The sequence below is a fragment of the Armigeres subalbatus genome, chromosome 2 (genome assembly GCF_024139115.2).
Source record: "Armigeres subalbatus isolate Guangzhou_Male chromosome 2, GZ_Asu_2, whole genome shotgun sequence".
NCBI lineage: Eukaryota > Metazoa > Arthropoda > Insecta > Diptera > Culicidae > Armigeres > Armigeres subalbatus.
Window position 1 is genome coordinate 279,362,768 of NC_085140.1, and position 17,961 is coordinate 279,380,728.

Here is a 17,961-nt window from a genome sequence, read left to right on the forward strand (position 1 = left end):
TATTGAAGAAGACGTTTTCGATTGTCTCCAGCTTCCTTCTATTTTTTCCGCGCTTTGGCAGGACGGTCTTGAAACCTTGTTTCTTAAAAGGAAGTGGAGAATTCAGAGACTCACCCTTCCTCTTGTTTTTATTAATGCTCATTGCTGAGCGTGGAGACGTGAACTTCTAAGAGACTTTGTCCTAGAACGGTGTCCCTGCAGGATTACCACCGCTTGTCGGACTTACTTCCGAAAACGGGTCCAACGTAAAACGAAGGCACGGGTTCAAGCAAAGATCGTAACGGGATCAGTAGGTACAAATAGCACTGAGAAGCACTGTTTAAATTTAAATAGCTTCGGGTAGTATTAAAAACTTCCTTCCGCAAAGAGAGAAAAGAACCGCACAGCACGATGCGGTCTGAGAACAGTTTTATTGTTTTAATATGGCCAATGCGCATTAAAAGCTATTATTTTTTCTTTTTTTTTTAAGACGAGTTTTTACAATTGAGTCGAAAACTTACGTTATACGGAATATTTACGTTATTGTTTTCGCTACAAAAGACACACTCTAACGTACAATTGTGCCAAAAAATCAAGACCAGATCTCTGAAGTGCGGCATCACCAATGCAACATCTCACCCGGATTTACCCTGTTTTATTAGCCATTCTCGCTTAACTTTTCAAAAGGACCTAAGTAACATTTTTTTCATGAATTAATTTGAATAGCGCAATCAACAGAACAACATGAAAGCTATTGATTGCAGTACTCAAATTAAATCATGAAAAAAATGTTACTTAGGTCCTTTTGAAAAGTTAAGCGAGCATTCAGTGCTTTTCGAAACGATTTTCTCAGGTGACCCGTATTGCCCCGATCACTCCTATAAAACTTACAAATAATAAAACGTTTTGAGTGCTCTAGAACATGTAACATTTTATTCGTCAGAAGTACTGAAATTGTTCATAACAATTTTTATCAAATATATATTTCTTGATCGGGATGTCATTACACTCTTCATAAGAATGTACTTAAAAACTTAAAAAATGTAAACAAAAGTTCAAATTATTTCTTATGCCACAGGTCTAAGAGATAGAATTGTCTAACCCTAATCCCATTCTTCTTCCGGTTCCATTTGTTTAGGCTGTGCATCGATTCGCGATCCGCCTGTATCCCGGGAGCGGATATCTCGTCCACCAAACTGGCTGGCTCCACCGAATGAACCTCCAGTAGAAAGACCCTCCAAGAAGTCGGGCACTTGTTGTCCGGCTTGCGTCAGAATCTTGACCAAATCTGGTGCGATAGCAGCATCCGCTTCCATGTCGTAGAAGCTTGAAGCCTTGCCTTTGTTGCCTACACGACCGGTTCGTCCAATTCGGTGAACATAGTCGTCGATACTCTTGGGTAGATCATAGTTGATAACGTGAGCTACATTTTTAATGTCCAGTCCTCGTGCGGCTACTGATGTAGCAATCAGTATGAACATTTTTCCGGACTTGAAATCTCGTAAAGCTTCTTCTCGCTCACGTTGTAGGCGATCACCATGTATGGAGGTAGTAGGAAACTTTGTTTCCGAAAGAAGCGACGCCAGGTAATCGGCATTGCGCTTCGTTTCTACAAATACCAATGTTCCGGTTGGATCGTCGGACTCCAATAGTTCCTCCAGCTTCTTACGTTTCTGGAACTTTGAAACCTGATAGATGGTTTGCTCAACGTCAGTACTAGCGCCTCCAACAATTCCCACTGCGACGAAAATGTAATTGTTGAGGAACTGTCCAGCCAACTCTTGAATTTCAGCTGGGAACGTCGCGGAGAACATCAATGTTTGCCGATCTTCCTTAGGCCGCATCGTTTCGTGGTTCATCATTTTTTCGACCGAAGGCATGAAGCCCATGTCGAGCATGCGATCTGCTTCGTCGAGTACCATAAATTTAACTCGCTCAAAAGTTACTGCTTGTTTGTCTACAAAGTCTAGCAGTCGACCGGGCGTTGCGACAAGAATGTGGCAACCGTTTTGGATGTTGTCCATTTGATGTCGGGTAGCAGTTCCTCCGTAGGCAACGCATACTTTCAGGATTGTTCCAAGCGCAAACTTACGGGCTTCGTTGAAGATCTGTTTGGAGGAAAAAGATAGGGTGAATTTTGAATAAATCAAATAAGACCGGAATAAATTCTCAATTTTACTTTTGTCAACCACCCACTCCCCCTCCCACCGTTAAAAAATGACGAAAACTTGGAAAGGGGAAATAAATAAAAGGATTTTTCTCAGTGTTGTTTTTTCGCGTTTTCCGTGTTTCGGCGAGTTATATAATTCAATTTCTTCAAAATCAAACATTAATGACTTATGGTCTGCAATAAATGTCTGTAAAACGTCGGAAGCTCAAGCTTTGAATGATCCATCCTTCAAGAAGTTTTTCGAAATAACATGTTAAAACTACATCATACATATTTCAGGTAATAGAAACGAGGCACTTCAATGACTGTTCTCTGCATATCTTGCTTAAATTTGTATTTACAGGTAAAGAAATGCCAAGATGAATGCTGTGGATTAGACTGGCCCAGGAAACAAAAAGTTGCCTAATTTCACGGGGCACCCCCCAGGATTGTGTCTTTGGGTGAGAAAATCAATCTCTGAAAATTTCAGCTCAATCGCTTGTTGCATAAGCTGGTGCATTTGATTTGAAGTTTGTATGGGGATTTCAGCCAAAATGTATAGGAAAATACACCTCCGTCACTCATTCGATCTGGAAATTGGTTCTGATTACTCGATTGACCTCAGAATTGCAAAAACGGCAGATAGTATGCTACAGAAAAATTTCACAGAACATTGTATGATGATTAAATGAACTTTTATATAAGTTTCGGCTGATGTGATTCGATCAAAAAATCCAAAAATACACAAATCAGCTCCTAATAAATCAGCCGGAAACTATATAAAAGTTCATTTAATCATCATGCAATGTTCTGTGAAGTTGTTCTGTAGCATACCAACTGCCGTTTTGGCAATTCTGAGGTCAATCGAGTAATCAGAACCAATTTCCAGATCGAATGAGTGACGGAGGTGTATTTTCCTATACATTTTGGCTGAAATCCCCATACAAACTTCAAATCAAATGCGCCAGCTTATGCAACAAGCGATTGAGCTGAAATTTTCAGAGATTGATTTTCTCACCCAAAGACACAATTCTGGGGGGTGCCCCGTGGAATTCGACAACATTTTTTTCTCCCCATACTAATCTGGGCCAGTCTACTGTGGATATCATAAAGCAAAACGATTATTAAACGAAAGCATGCAAATTGATTGGCTACCAACGCCAAAGCTTCAAGGCGATAAGTACAAGTCTTTCGAAGAAGTTTACGATTCAGAACCAAATAATGATGAACATTAGCAGAGTAAAAGCAAGAAAATGAAAGTAGGTGGTTTGTCTCATCCTTAATTTCTATTGGCTCCAACTCGAGCGCGGCTAATTGTTACTTGTATGGAGTGCTAAGTTTCCACGTCTTTTGTACTCACGATTCAGCATGAAAGAACAGGTATTGAGGGATATCAAACGTGTTTTTGAAGAAAATTACTGTTAAGTAACCATTCACCGTGCATTTTAGGCAATTTAGCAAGTCTTAGGGCTCTCCAAATTTATTAAATTAAAAATTTTACCCTTGAACACCGTCACGTATCTTAAATAATTATTTTAATTCGAATGAAAATTCTGAAAATGTCTTTCTGGGGAGTAGTGCATTCTGGGGAATGGGTTTCTGGGGCTATGACATACACTCTTCAAAACCATCCCACCCATTTTTGGCCCTTCATACAGGAGTTTGATGAAATATAAACAATAATATAATCATGATCAAATCGTTTGTCAGATATAGCCAGTGCTATCGGCAGGTGCCTTGCTACAATAGATGATAGTATCATCATCATCATCATTATGACATACAATCTTCAGAACCATTGAAAAATGTATGCCACTGATTTAGGCCGGAACAAATTTCAATTTATTCTTTTGTCACCTTTTAGTCATGACCAGTCAAGAGATAAAAAATAAAAAATAATTCCTGTTAATTAACCAAAAAATATTTCTAAAGTAGTAACAAAACAGTATTTTCATTCAAGATACTTATTATTTCATAACAGATCGTCCATTTGGCGTTTTGACAACTACATCGGACCTCGATGAGTGGCATTTGGCCCACAGATTGACTTTGTTATGTATAACACTCGGGTTACTGGAAAGACATTTTGAGCACAAGTTTCTGTAACCTTTCAAAAAAGAACATTGATAATAATGAAGGTGAATTTTGCCAAGCAGCCAATTATGGGGAATGATTTTTGTTTTCTCATGATACTTTTTTTTTTTTTTTTTTTTTTCGAGAGTTGACCAGTTGTAGTCTTAATAGACTGGTATCTCGGCTGGGCTCTCCATGTGATACACAATACTAGCAGACGACTCAAGCTATGTTGCTCACTAGGTCACTGCGGCCTGGGTTTGTATTGTGATCATACCGATACATTATTCTTTCTATCTACAGTCTGTCAATTATAAACCGAACAAATAATGGAAGCTCAACATGTACATAGATGTTTTCTGAATAAGTAGTTAACATGTAAATTTAATTATTAGTTACTTGGAGCCGACATTCAATACCTAATAGTAGTCTATGTTGACAACGAGTGGTACTGTTGCCATTTCCAAGTAACAATTTCGAATAAAGATGTAATGATATCATTCTGGTAGGGTAGTTTCAAAATAGATTAATTTAAGTACTATTGTAATAAATGGACACATTGAAGAGCTTCCCTTATTTTAACACGGTTGAGTATCGGATGTTTGTCAATACGTCGTCGAGTTAATTGTATCCTATCAGTCACAGTAATGTCATATGTTAAAGTTTCAGTAGTCTAATAGTGATCATTATACAAAATTTCTGTCCAGTTGTTCCGTAATTGCTTTTTTTGGTCAAGTTCTATTCCCTTTTCTAATATTCAAACCTTTATTATTTATTAAAATAATGAGGTTAAAATTCAGTTATTCAGATTCAGGGTATACAATATTCAATATAATAGTGGATGAACGCATCATATGGTTTATCCTCATTTCCGTAAGTGGTCAAGTTATTAGTCTTGTAGCAATAATAGTGGTACTAGTTATTCTCTATCTTGTGAGTGCAATGGTCTCAATTAACTATTCTAAACAGAACTCTGTCTCTTGTCTTTCTGTCCACCGATGGTCATGTATTTATTTTCGTTTTTTATTATTTATTTGATATCATTAAATTTCAGTCATTTATTTTACTATCGGTCATTTATTTTATTATAAGGTAAAGATCAGCGAATTTGTCTTAATACGAGAAACACTAAGTCATGTCCCCTAAATATTCGCTAATTTTTCTAACTAACCTAATAGAAGGAAGAGAGAAACAGTTTTTTTGCGTTGATCCATGCAGCTAGAGAGACTAAAATATAAAGATTATCGAGAAGATATAATAGATACATTCACTATCTCCAATGCCAAATTAGTAAATCTACAAATTCTACTTTTCATACTAAAATTCTACTTCAGCTATTATAATACGGTATACATATACGGGTACAAAATGAATTATTGTTAGCTACTACTACAAGTATAAATAGATGTATGCTATTTGGATAAGCGTTTGTTTCAGGGTCTTGTTAGTATTAGAGTTATGTTAGTTAGACCCCTACTGAGCCCTGCCGGCACCTCCAAATTTACCAATAGGCAGTTGTTGTTAGATCGTGCGACACTAACCATTAGTTAACTTGGAGGCATGGTACCTCAAGTGTTTGGTATAACTGTTGACCTTATTTAAGTAAGATGTGATAAAAGTTTCTCTACGGAGCTTATTTTTAAACCATTACCATTAAAATAACGATATTCTTGTGAAGGAGATTTAAAAAATGGAAAAATATCTTAATTTTTTAATTTAGTGTTGAACTTAACCTTTGTTTGAAAAAAGCACTCTATGAAACAACAAAAATAAAAATAAAATAAAAATCTTTTTAAGACACTTGAAATATCAACGTCAAGCCCCTTATCCATGGACAGGGATTTTTGTTTTCTCATGATACTTCAATATGTACCTCCAAAAATTTCCCTTGAAATTCCTCTGGAAATTATTAAAGGAATTCTCCCGGAAGTACCAGCCGTAATTCTCAAAATTTCTGCGAGTACTTCCTCTAAAATGTCTACAAAAAGTCATCCCAAAATCCCTTCATGATTTTCCGAGATGTTTTTTCCAGGAATTAGCAGCAATATCTTAAAACAATAACCACGGAAATTCTTCTAGAAACACTCCCCAATGTTCTATCAGAAATTCCTCCATGAATTCTCTTTCCTCGGAAATTACTTCAAGAATTTCTCCTAAGAACCCCTTTACAAGTTCCCAAGAAAATTTCTTCATGAATTCCCCGGGAATTCGTTTCGGAATCCCCACAGAAATTTCTCAAGCTATTCTGTATAGAAATTCCTTCAAGAACTGCTCCGGGAAGTTTATGAAGGAATTCTTGTGGGAGTATTCGACGGAGTTCCCAAAGCATTTCCTCGAGAATTTCCTATAGTATGTTCGGGAGGAGGAGACCTCAAATGGATTTTTTGGATAAATTCTAAATTTTTCGCTGGATTTTCTGGAGAAATTTTCAGAGGGATTCCTAGAAGAGAATCGAAAACAAATTCAGGAGAAATTCCAAAATAAGAAGTTTCATTCAAATGAAGTTTATAAGGAATTTTGAGAGGTAAATATTTTTAAATTTCCAAACAATTTTAAATAAAGTTATGAAATAATTTCAGACTGAAAATCGAAAGAAATTTTGATAAGAATTTCAGGGGGCGTTTTAGGAGCAATTATTTAGTTTCCTGAAGAACACTTCCCACATTTTCAGAAAAAGTATCTCTATGTTTGGCCGAGAATATGTTGAATAACAAGGGATCTTAGTGGTCAGGTTGCCAAAAATAGTTTCCCACGTCGCACTTTTTGGTCAGATATCAGCTCCACGCTAGCTGCAGTTGTGAGTAGATCGCAATCCAATGATTTATATTTTAAAACTTTATCGACAGACATCACCTCAATTTGTCGAGCTGAGTTGTTCGGTATATAGAAGTCGGCCCTCCGGGCCTCTTATCAACACTTCGTTTTTGGAGTGAACATATTACACCTTGGTGTAATTTTTCTTGTTCTTTTTATACTCATCTCAGTGTTAAGTACACATATCATTACGAATCATAATGAAGGTCCCTACAAACCAACGTGATTCGACTGTGGCTATAGCTGGCAGTTTGAAGCTTTGGTAAGAAAGCATTTACTAAGTAGCATTTTTTTTTTCAAATGACGCGTTCAAAAATTACGCACTAGGTCAAATTGGTCAAAAAAATAGCAGTTTTTGTTTTGGAAATATCAGGAAAACTATTAATTGGAATGTTATCAATTTGATTTCAGGTGCTGCGAGACACTAAGTTTGTACTTTAAAAAATACAAATACAGTCGAATTTCGTTTGTTGGGCTATCTTTAAGTGGGCTTCGTTAAAACTGGGCTCCCGTTAGTTGGGCTACAGCCCACTTACATCGAAGTCAAACGTCTTTTTTGACAGTGTCAAATTTCTGTCAAGGGGTTCGGGGATGTACAACTTGAATAGCCAAATAAAAATTAAAACAATTTGAAAGCAAGTTTATTTCAATTTCAAAATTCAAGTAAAACAAAGCGTAAATTTCAATAATAAAGCCAAATTCTTCAACATGTTCGTTTTAGCCATTCCGCTTCAATGAGTTTTGTGCGTAGAGCGTTCAGACGACAAACTTCTGCTGCATCGTGTTTCACAAAACGAATTACGCAATCAAGTGACTTAATTGCGTCTCCAAATTCTGGATCTTCGGTATTTGTAGCGGAAGTATCAAGAGAGTTGTTACTGTTCTCTGTCGATTCTTCCAACCATTCCTCGTGCATTTTCGGTTGACCTTTATGAAGGACGGATGACAAGATCTCTTCATCTGAAAACACTTCACTGGTGACCCAATCTGGGTTATGGTCAGCATCATACACTTGATCCTTCATCCACAGATCGATGTCTTCGTCAGATGTGCTAGTTCCTGAAAGATGGTCGATACTCGCAATGAGTGTTTTGAAATCCGCATCGCCTGCGTTCGTCCCTTCGTCGGTAGTATCGTTCGGCAAATCATCGATTAATTTGCGCCAAGAATTCCGGATGGTATTAGCGGAAATTTCATCCCAAGAAGAAGCCAACCATACGACGCACTGCTGAAGGTAATCTTTTCAAGCGATCTTCGAATGTCAAATGCTCGTTTTCCAAGATCAGCTTCAACATCAGTTTTCTTTTGTACTTCCGCTTCATTGCATTGATAACCGATTGGTCCATTGGCTGACACTCAGAGGTGACATTTGGAGGAAGGTAAATAACCTGAATCAGCCCGTCATCACTTTGGAGAGGATCGTCTAGATCATAATGACTGGTACAATTGTCAAGCACGAGCAATGCCTTTGGTTCAAAGCCTTGCTCGAGAGAAAATTTCCGCACTGCGGGGACAAATTCCTCATAGAACCAATGACGGAATAATTGTTTGGTCATCCAAGCTTTTTTGGAATGACAATACGATACGGGTAGTGTTGCTGTGTTCAGTCCCCGTGACTTTGCAGCTGTTCCAATAAAAAGCAACTGAAGCTTAAGCGATCCGTCAATATTAGAACATGGCATGAACGTATACCTGGTTTTATTCTGCTTTCGCCCACTCGCCATGGTTACAGTGTGCGTAATAACAGAACGGGTAGCCAAGAGCTTGATAAAAAGTGCAGATTCGTCTGCATTGAAAACCTGAGAGTTCGACAGCTGCATATCACGATTTTTCTTTTGTAGAATCGCTTTAAAGTTTAGGTATGCTCCAACATCTGCAGATGCCTTTTCACCCGCTACCGTTTTAACCCGCAATCCAAACCGCTGCTTGAAGCGATGCATCCAGCCGTCTGAGGCCGAAAATTTGTGCACGACGTAGTGCCCTTTATCCTGCAACAGCTTGAACAAAAGCTCCGCCTTTGTTTTCAGAATTTCCACCGTTAACAGAATATGAGACTGTCGCTGCTGGAGAATCCAGACATAGAGAGCTTCTTCCAGCAAAGGGAACCTCTGCTCCCTCAATGTCTTTCGGTTATCCACCCCATATTCGGTAAATTTCTCCGCTGCTGCTCGAATCGTTTCCTTTTTCTGTATAATCCTGGTTACAGTAGAAGATCCTATACCGTACTTCTTCCCTAGCGTATCATGCGTTGCGCCTCCAGATTCAAAATCTTCTATTATACGCACCTTTTCCACTAATGTCAACACGATATTTTTTCGTTTTTTGTCCATTTTTGCATGGGTGTTATCCATTTTTGTACCTAGTGATCACGTAATCATATGCACATTGAACCCTTCTTAATAAAGCTTACCATGTAAATAAATACTTACCCAAGAACAAATCGAAAACAAGATCAACAACCAAAATAATAAATTTCACTTTTCATAAATCGAAAAAACTTATAAACGTTTCTGCAACGATCCTGACAATAACAAACGATCGATGCGTCCCTCAATGCGTTTTAAGCTTTGACGTCTCAGTCCAACTAATGAAAGCCTTTCACTAAGTGGGCTACGGGTTTAGCCCAACGAACGAAAGTTGACTGTAGTGGAATTGGCCAATATATCTAAGATAAAACTGCTATTTTTTCGGACAATTTGACCTAGTGCGTAATTTTTGAACGCGTCATTCGAAGAAAAAAATGCTACTGTAAATTTCAACATATTTGTAGTTCACTGCCAAAATTTCAGCTTTATCGGTCATCGGGGTAAAAAGTTTAAGCCAGTCTTCCCACAAACATGTGTGATGTTCAACACAAGTACATTTTCATCAACTCGTGTTGAACACTGAACATGGATTATTGACGTACTCGAGTACAAAGGGATACCCAGTACCTACCTAAACGAACTTGTACTTAAGTACAAAACACATGTACAAACTTGCTTTCAGGTCCGAGAGTCGACCGGCAAGAGACAAAGAGAATGAACAAAATGGAATTCGAAAACTGTGCACGCTGAAATGAAGATGCACAGTGATGGGTGGATGTGGAAGACTTTTATTTCGAATAATTTTCTAATGTTGCAAAACTTTTTTACGACGTTGGTAACCAACTGACATGGGCTTCCAACATCACGTAAACAATAATTAAGTTTACAGAAGATGTTGATAAATTTGACTTCGATTCACATACCGCTATATAACTTTTGTTGAGCGTGTACATTCAACAAGGAAGGAATAGAAAGCGCATAATTATAAATACTATGTATACTCATAGATCAGTGGAACAATTTCTTGACTCTCTGTTAATGTATCTTCTTCTTATATATAAAAATGAAATGGTCTGTGTTCGTATCCGCATAACTCGAAAACGACTGGATGGATTTTATTCATTCCTTCAGCAGATATTTTCGTTAACGTTTCCGATGGGTTTATATGATATTTTCCCATGCGAAAATTACGGGTAAGATGGAGTAAATCGTGAAAAACTAAAATTAAGAATCGTATGGAAATTTTGCATGGGAAGTTCACAACGCGCATTTTCGCCTACTATGCAGGACAACGACTGCCGGGTCAACTAGTTCCTAATAAATAAAACTAAATTGTGTATTGTCACGCTTTTAGAAATGCTCCATCGGGTGAGAGCATTTCGTGTTGCACTATGAGACCACTCACAAATTACGTAACATAAAATTGGGCGAATCCAGTCCTCTTCTTTGAAGCACATTATGTATTGACAATTTAATTCTTTTGTCTGAATCGTAACCCTTGAGGCTATCCCCTTCCTCCCTATATAGCGTCACGTAATTCATCCACAGCCCCCATGGATGCACAGCACAGCATTTTTTTTGTCAAAAACCGGCTTTGTGTTGGAAAATACCATACATAACATATTACGCAATAGCCTCCACAGACTACCAGCTCTTTGACTTAATGATATCAAAGATCACACACCTCATTTTATTTTAAAATGATATCAAATGACTATACTCGTAATCTGTACAGACTATAACCTAGGAATGCAGAACTGAACCATTCCGAATGACAACAACATTGTCTTCAGAATTAACTAAGCACGCAACAAGCGATTGACTTTGACTTTGCAACAAAATAGGGGCATAACACTTGAAAGATATAAACTTAATTTTTGCGTGAACACTTTTGGTGGCAATTTTGCTGAGCCTTCTAAAGTACAAACCCTCATGAAAATATTGATATAATAATAAATTTGCTTATATCCGCACATCTATGAATTTGTTCACTGTCTACATTTGCTTTGTTTGAGAAGCTTCTGGAACGCTATTCTACAGCAAATTTTACAGCCAGAGTGTACATGTGTACTGTACAGATGTACAGTACATCGGTACAAAATGAAACTCGAACGCAAGTTCGGGTACAAGTATACATTTCGAGCGTATACGTATAAACACGAAGCAAGGGTACAGATGGAGTATACGGACAGCTGTACTCAGCGTGTTTGATGTTCGTTTGGGAAGACTGGTTTAAGCTTGTCAAAGTTGACCATTTTGTATGAAAAACGGCTTCCGCTGCTATTATTCTGAACACAGGTGTACAAAGGCGATGATTTTGCTCAATGCTACATACAATGATTTTCAAGAAAATTTCCATTTCAAGAAAAATTTGGATCCTGTTGGTTACTTGTGTACTATACTGCCGTTCTACGCATAATTGTCCCATGTACATAGGGAATCCCAGCAAACCTGCTGGGAAAAGCGTAACGTCGAGTCACATTAACTATATGAAATAATTGGACCTCCTTTCGGATGCAATCTGGTTTGAACCATGATAGAATACCACATTAAAAACAATTTATGATCTTACCTGCAAAGCCAATTCTCGAGTAGGAGCAATGATGACTACGAATGGATTCCCGGGTACCATATCATCATTATCATTCAGTAGCGTATTGATCATGGGTAGCAAGAAGGCAGCCGTTTTTCCAGAGCCAGTCTGAGCACATGCCATCAAATCTCGCTTATCCATGATGATTGGGATGGCGTATTTTTGGATCGGTGTGGGTTTAGTGTAGTGAGATTTACGCACATTTTGCAACAGGTAATCTCGCAGCCCCGATTCACTGAACGACTTGATCGGACTCGGCGGATTTTCACCTGTTACGTTTACTTTGATTTCGTCGAATTTGTCGAAATTAATGCCGGAACTGATACCCGAACCAAACATTTCGTTCTCATCCTCAGTAGGAGCAGGAGGAATATACAGCTCCCGAGGTTTCTCAGTTTTCACCTGATCGTCTCCACCATTCTCATTGTTTTCTTCGTCATCCCGGTTGCGGGATCGGAATCCCCCACCGCCACCACGGCCAAACCCATTTTCTCCGTCATTATTGTCACCCCCGCCAAAATCGCGACCTCCTCGGCCGCCACCACCGCGGCCTCCACGACCACCGCGACCCCGTCCACGGAATCCGCCGCGTTCTCCACCGCCAAAACCGTTTTCATGACCATTGGTGCCATCATCGTTACCATATCCGTCTCCACCGGCGCCAAAGCCGTTTTCACCTCCGCCATAGTCGCGACTTCCTCCACGTCCACCTCGTCCGCCGCGACCGCCACGTCCGCCACGACCTTTAAAAAATAGTGAAATATCCTAATTAGGTTATCTAGAAGATTTTATTGTTTAGGACTTTAGAATGTTTAATAAGTTTAATAAATCCCTCCAGGGTCCAGTATGCTATCGTTCAAATGATTTTTTTTATGGAGCTTCCTGCTATCATTCATTAGTCCACATTTTTATTCTAAGCACTATCGAACAAAAGTGACAAAAGTTCTCTTCATTGACTTGCCTTTTTTACTTTTGAATAAAACCGAAAAAACGGCGGATGTTTTTCTGGGTTATAAGTTGAGAAAGGGAAAAAAATAATATGCTACTTGTCACAGCAACAAGTTTCAGATAACATACCTCGAAAGCCGCCACCGCCTCGACGATTTTCGGAGTAGCCGCTGTCCTGGTTATCGTCATCATAATTCGGTTGTCCAAAAGACTTTCCAGCCGCGTCCTTTAAAATATAAAATACAAATTTTAGACATTTAGATAGGCATCGATTGGTTAGTTTACTCACATTATCATCCCACTCGTCGCACATTGTAACTTCAACGGTTTACTGAAAAGAAAACAACACATACGATAGAAACTAGGTATTATTTTCAATAAGCAAGAGCAAATATCACTTGGAAAACTAGCCAACGGTGAAACAGTAGTAATAATAAACCAACAAATAAAAGAAGATATATTATTAACTCAGGCAGATGAAACCAAAGCGCGGCTCAGAGAGCCATATTGCGAATTAATTGTTTGCGGATGAGTGACAACAAGCTCTAAGCACGCGCCCTCACACCGGGACTAATGAAAATCGCTGCTTCGGAGGTATTTAGTTTTAGCCTAGTTTTCACATTTTTTCTTCTTCATTCATCTTACACATGCAACCTATTCGAGTGCACTTACCAAATCACTGCACCACTGATACCGAATAAATGTGGCCTAAACTTGACCCGCGTGCGGGTGATTGGATTGTTCGGAAGTTTACAATTTGTTAAATCCTGAATTGACACTGATTAATGCTGGCCATTGTTAATTTTACGATAACTGGCGGGAACTAAAAGTGATTTGTCATCAGTCCACAGGAACTCAGTTAATGTAACACAAGAAAGCACATTGCAACAGAACTAGCCCTGATATTGGCTCTACAGGTCAAGTTTCAGATAAAAAATACAGACATCGGCTAAAATGAGATTATGGGCTTTGATATTCTATCAATGAATGAACCGATTCAACTGTTTGTGTTGTCCACACCAATGAAAACGAAAGAAGATTGATCTGTACGATGTGTGATAACCGGCTTTCCAAACAAAAAGAACAAGGCAACAGCAAGTGATAGGTTAGTGCAGGCAACTATTTGTTTATTTTCACGCTAAGGAGTATATCGTTTAAGGTAACGGAGATAAAAACAATGACTTTCATTTGATCAAATTCGAGATGTTGTTTGCATTTTTTATATGTTTATAGTAATAAATAAATTGTAGAATCAAGAATGTAATTAATTATATCAACTGGTATGTTTTAAATTCTAATCTTTAAATCTTTAATCTGTAAACTGCCTTTAACTGCAAGTCAGTGCCGGCATCCATATACAGACAGAACTAACTTGCGGTTGGCGGCAGTATAGAATCTATACAACATATACTGGAAATTGAATGAAGCTAATATGAAGTTGGTTTTCACGGTTTTCAATAAAGCCATACGGACGATTTTCTAGCACAATCTTTTTCAGTGAACCTTAAGCATACTAGATTTCGTTATGAATAAAATGAATCGAAACTGACGAACGAGGAGGCGATTTATGGTTTCAATTACACGGCCTTTAATTTGAAATGACAGTTTAAAAGGTTTGGTCGGGTCCATCAACCTGATGTTGGGCTAGCAACCTGATGTCGTTACTGTATAAGCGCAGCAATTCAAGGCAGCATTGGCGGAAGAAGATGAGGATAGGACTCCACCTTTTGAGGACTGTTGAAACACAGTAGCAGCTATACCGAAGCAGCGGTGAGCAACGTCAGGTATGTGGGACGAAGTCGACGGAACGATTGATTCGATGAACAGTGCAGACAGGTTCTGGAGGAGAAGATTGCAGCGTGGAAGAAGTGGAGTGCGAGGAGATGGAACACATTTGCCATTGTCAAGAATCTTGCAAGTTCTAACAGAAGCTTAACGCATTCCGCAAAAGTTTTCCCATGGGAAAACTGTCAAAACGTACGCAAACGTATTTGTTCTGCTCAGCTTTTTCGTGTCGCGAGCGGTATACTAAGCCTTTGGTGCGATTCCTGAATTAATACAAAATTTAACTTAAAAATGACAATTTCCAAATAACCCTGCGTGCAGAATCTTGCTCTCTGAATCTACTTTTGACAGATATTGAATCATTTTTAATAGATGTATTATTGGTCTTGCTGGGTAGCTGGGTAGGATTTCCTAATATTATGTTTAAACATTTCACCAAATAATGTGATATCCATAATAGCCAGGTTCTGATTTTTTATGAAAACCACGGTAATAGGCGATGCGCGGAATAAGGGCAGGCAACGGTATCACTTTTAAGTTATTAATTCAATTTTAATTCGCGAATCGGACCAAAGCCTAAAGGGATAACGATGGGAACATGTTGATTGAGGAACGTGTTTTGATCTAAAGCTGGAAGCAGCACTTCTAGGAACACTGTCGGAGCTAAACTCATTAAGGTGGGTCCGGAAAGCTGGCCAATTGTTTGCATGGACTGATAGTCAGAATCTGGGAAACATATGCGTTACGAGGAGCTAGGTGTTGGTTGACAATGATTGGCGTTATTTAATTTCCGACTGAACCTTAATCGTTGAGTGGATTAATCTGTTTCTTCTATCACAGATGAAAAGGCCTCGGCCTGTCTGCACCACCATTCAAGACTCCAAGATACGATGTCCGTTGAATCACATGCATATGGGTAAAATCAGTGCGTCAATGCCAGATTATATGTGACGCAAAAACAAAACCGGTCAACATGTGATACCACCACGATAGGATATGTCTTTGGTTGCCATATCAGTGCTAATGGCGTAAGCCCACCCATCGCGGCAAGATAACATATCCGAGGGGAGGATAATGCAAAATGAGATCAAAGGTTAAAATGATAATTTCAAAAATTCTAGTACAAAAATTCTAGTTGCCTTGGAAGCAGCTGATGTGGTTTGAAAGGTCATATAATAGTCCAATTATAAGTTATTTGATTTGTATTAGTGCGTATTAGTGTTCTATTTTATAACTTTTATTTATGCAGCATGAAAATTAATAAACTTTGTTTGTTCTGGTTGTAGCGTATGCGCTCGTCAAATCACTTTGTTTACCTAAGTCATTGTTTCGTCAATGTTCTTAAGCTTTGTCGATACTACCAACTCAATTTAAGATATATCATGTGGTCGGGGTTCAGCCAAAACGCACTAAGCGCCAACGAAAAATTACCGATTTTCTGCTCAAACTTTCGTTTAGCAGATTTAATTGATCGTAAATCGTATCGGATATCCCTCAACTCCATAACTGAGGATATCCTACTGCAAATGTACGTTTAAAGTGATATGAAACTATTTCCGTTGTCCTTCTACGAACAAAATATCACAAGACAGTCGAAAAGCCGCTTGGTGCGGTTTGGCTGAACCCCAACCATGTAAAAGTGGAAACTGTTAAAGAATTTAGTTTATTCTATTATAATTTTTTTGTCAAGGTTGCCTATAACTTTAAACTGTTCTAACAAGTAGCTTTATCGTTGATTAATTACGGGGATTATCTATTAAGTTCTAATCAAGGCCAGCTATTATAGGATATCCTTTTCGGTGGCAAAGTAAAGCTTTATCACGCCACGCATATTCCCTATCTATTTGTACAAAATATCGAGAACGAAGCCGTCCATATACCATTATTATGTGTGGTATTTTTTTTTATTATTATTGCTCTTCGAAGTGAGACATAACAAAATAAAACTGGCACCACGTATTGAAAAAACTTCTACTCAGCGAATCCAGCAGTCGATTCCCTACGAATGTCTTGAATACATTGTTATTCAATAAATGCCTTGCTCTTGCTAGCTAAATGTAAGCATGGCTACGATTCAGCGTCACAGTGAACGCATCAGAAAAGTATTGCCGAAAAGAAGAGAACTCACAGCATTATCACTGACGAAAAAGGTCTCTGCCTGACTGCACTACCATTCAAGGCTCCAAGACACGATGCCTGTTGGATCACATGCACATGCATTTAATCAGTGCGCCAATGCCAGATATGTGACGCGACACCAAACAAAAATAGTCAACATGTGATACCATCACGACAGGATATGTCTTTGATTGGCATATCAGTGCTAATGGCGTAAGCCCACCCATCGCAGCAAGATCACATATACGAGGGGAGGGAACGACCCCTAATGGAAATTGCAATGAAAATGATAGCTAACATACTGTGAATGATATACGTTTATATGATATGCGAAAGCAGGTAAGTCCTTCCAAAAGACTCTTTTATTGGGCAAAAGAAAAAACACTTGCACAGCCTCCCTACTTAAGTCAACAAAACATGGCTGCTAAAAAACCGCAAGATTGCGTTTAACTATTTTAAAACTATCTTTTATACACATATTTTGGTAAAAAAAACACGAATAATGCACCTAGCGGTGATTTATTTGCTTGTTCTAGATCAACTGACTCTATTTAGCCCTAAATGACCTTATTACATAATTACTAATTACGAGTCACATTTTTTTTTGTAAGGAAGTCTGATATCACCTGATAGGGTAAAACGTCATATAGTTGTAGTATTTCCTAATGTTGCGGTCAGTACTGAGATTTTCATTTTCATTGAGAGAGGTCACGTGATACTTACATTTTATTCTCTCCCGCTTTCATAGAAAACATAAACAATGAAAGGAATTCTGCCAAATTTTCACGGATTTTTCTTTCATGAAAGCGCATCAAACTATTGTAAACAAGCTGTTTCTTCAATAATGTTACTTTTAACTCGAAAATCAAAAACAATACAATCATTCTATCGACTAGTCACCGTTATTTGCACAGATCTAATAAAACTATTTAGAAGTTTGGATTTCAAAACAAAGCAATATTCCCATCATAACTGCTTGTAATGTGACAGGTGACCGGGAGATGGCTACATTTTCATTTGGTCTCTTGAAAATGAAAATGCAACTGTTTTCGCTTTCACATGACAGTCACGAAAACTACCAGTACAGGTTTACCTCGATTATATGGACCCTCGATTATATGGACTTTTTACCTCGATTATATGGACATTTTTTTTCGCTCATTTTTTTTTTGTGTTTTAGGGTAAAAAGATGTTGA

At 38.3% G+C, this 17,961-nt stretch overlaps 1 protein-coding gene across 2 annotated transcripts in view; it reads right to left on the bottom strand.

Moving 5' to 3' along the window:
* Positions 1-883: 883 nt before the first annotated feature.
* LOC134212300 (ATP-dependent RNA helicase vasa) overlaps positions 884-17,961 on the bottom strand; it is a 30,961-nt gene continuing 13,883 nt past the window's right edge. Inside the window, exons 1-5 of one of the 2 annotated variants that reach the window (XM_062690029.1) lie at positions 13,535-13,854; positions 13,152-13,193; positions 12,992-13,088; positions 11,894-12,657; positions 884-2,087 (exon numbers count right to left, since the gene is read on the bottom strand). In XM_062690029.1, the coding sequence (XP_062546013.1) occupies positions 1,083-2,087; positions 11,894-12,657; positions 12,992-13,088; positions 13,152-13,175 (1,890 nt within the window). In that variant the 5' untranslated portion in view covers positions 13,176-13,193; positions 13,535-13,854 and the 3' untranslated portion in view covers positions 884-1,082. Of the gene's footprint in view, positions 2,088-11,893; positions 12,658-12,991; positions 13,089-13,151; positions 13,194-13,534; positions 13,855-17,961 lie in introns of those variants that run through there. The other variant, XM_062690028.1, reaches the window with a different exon arrangement.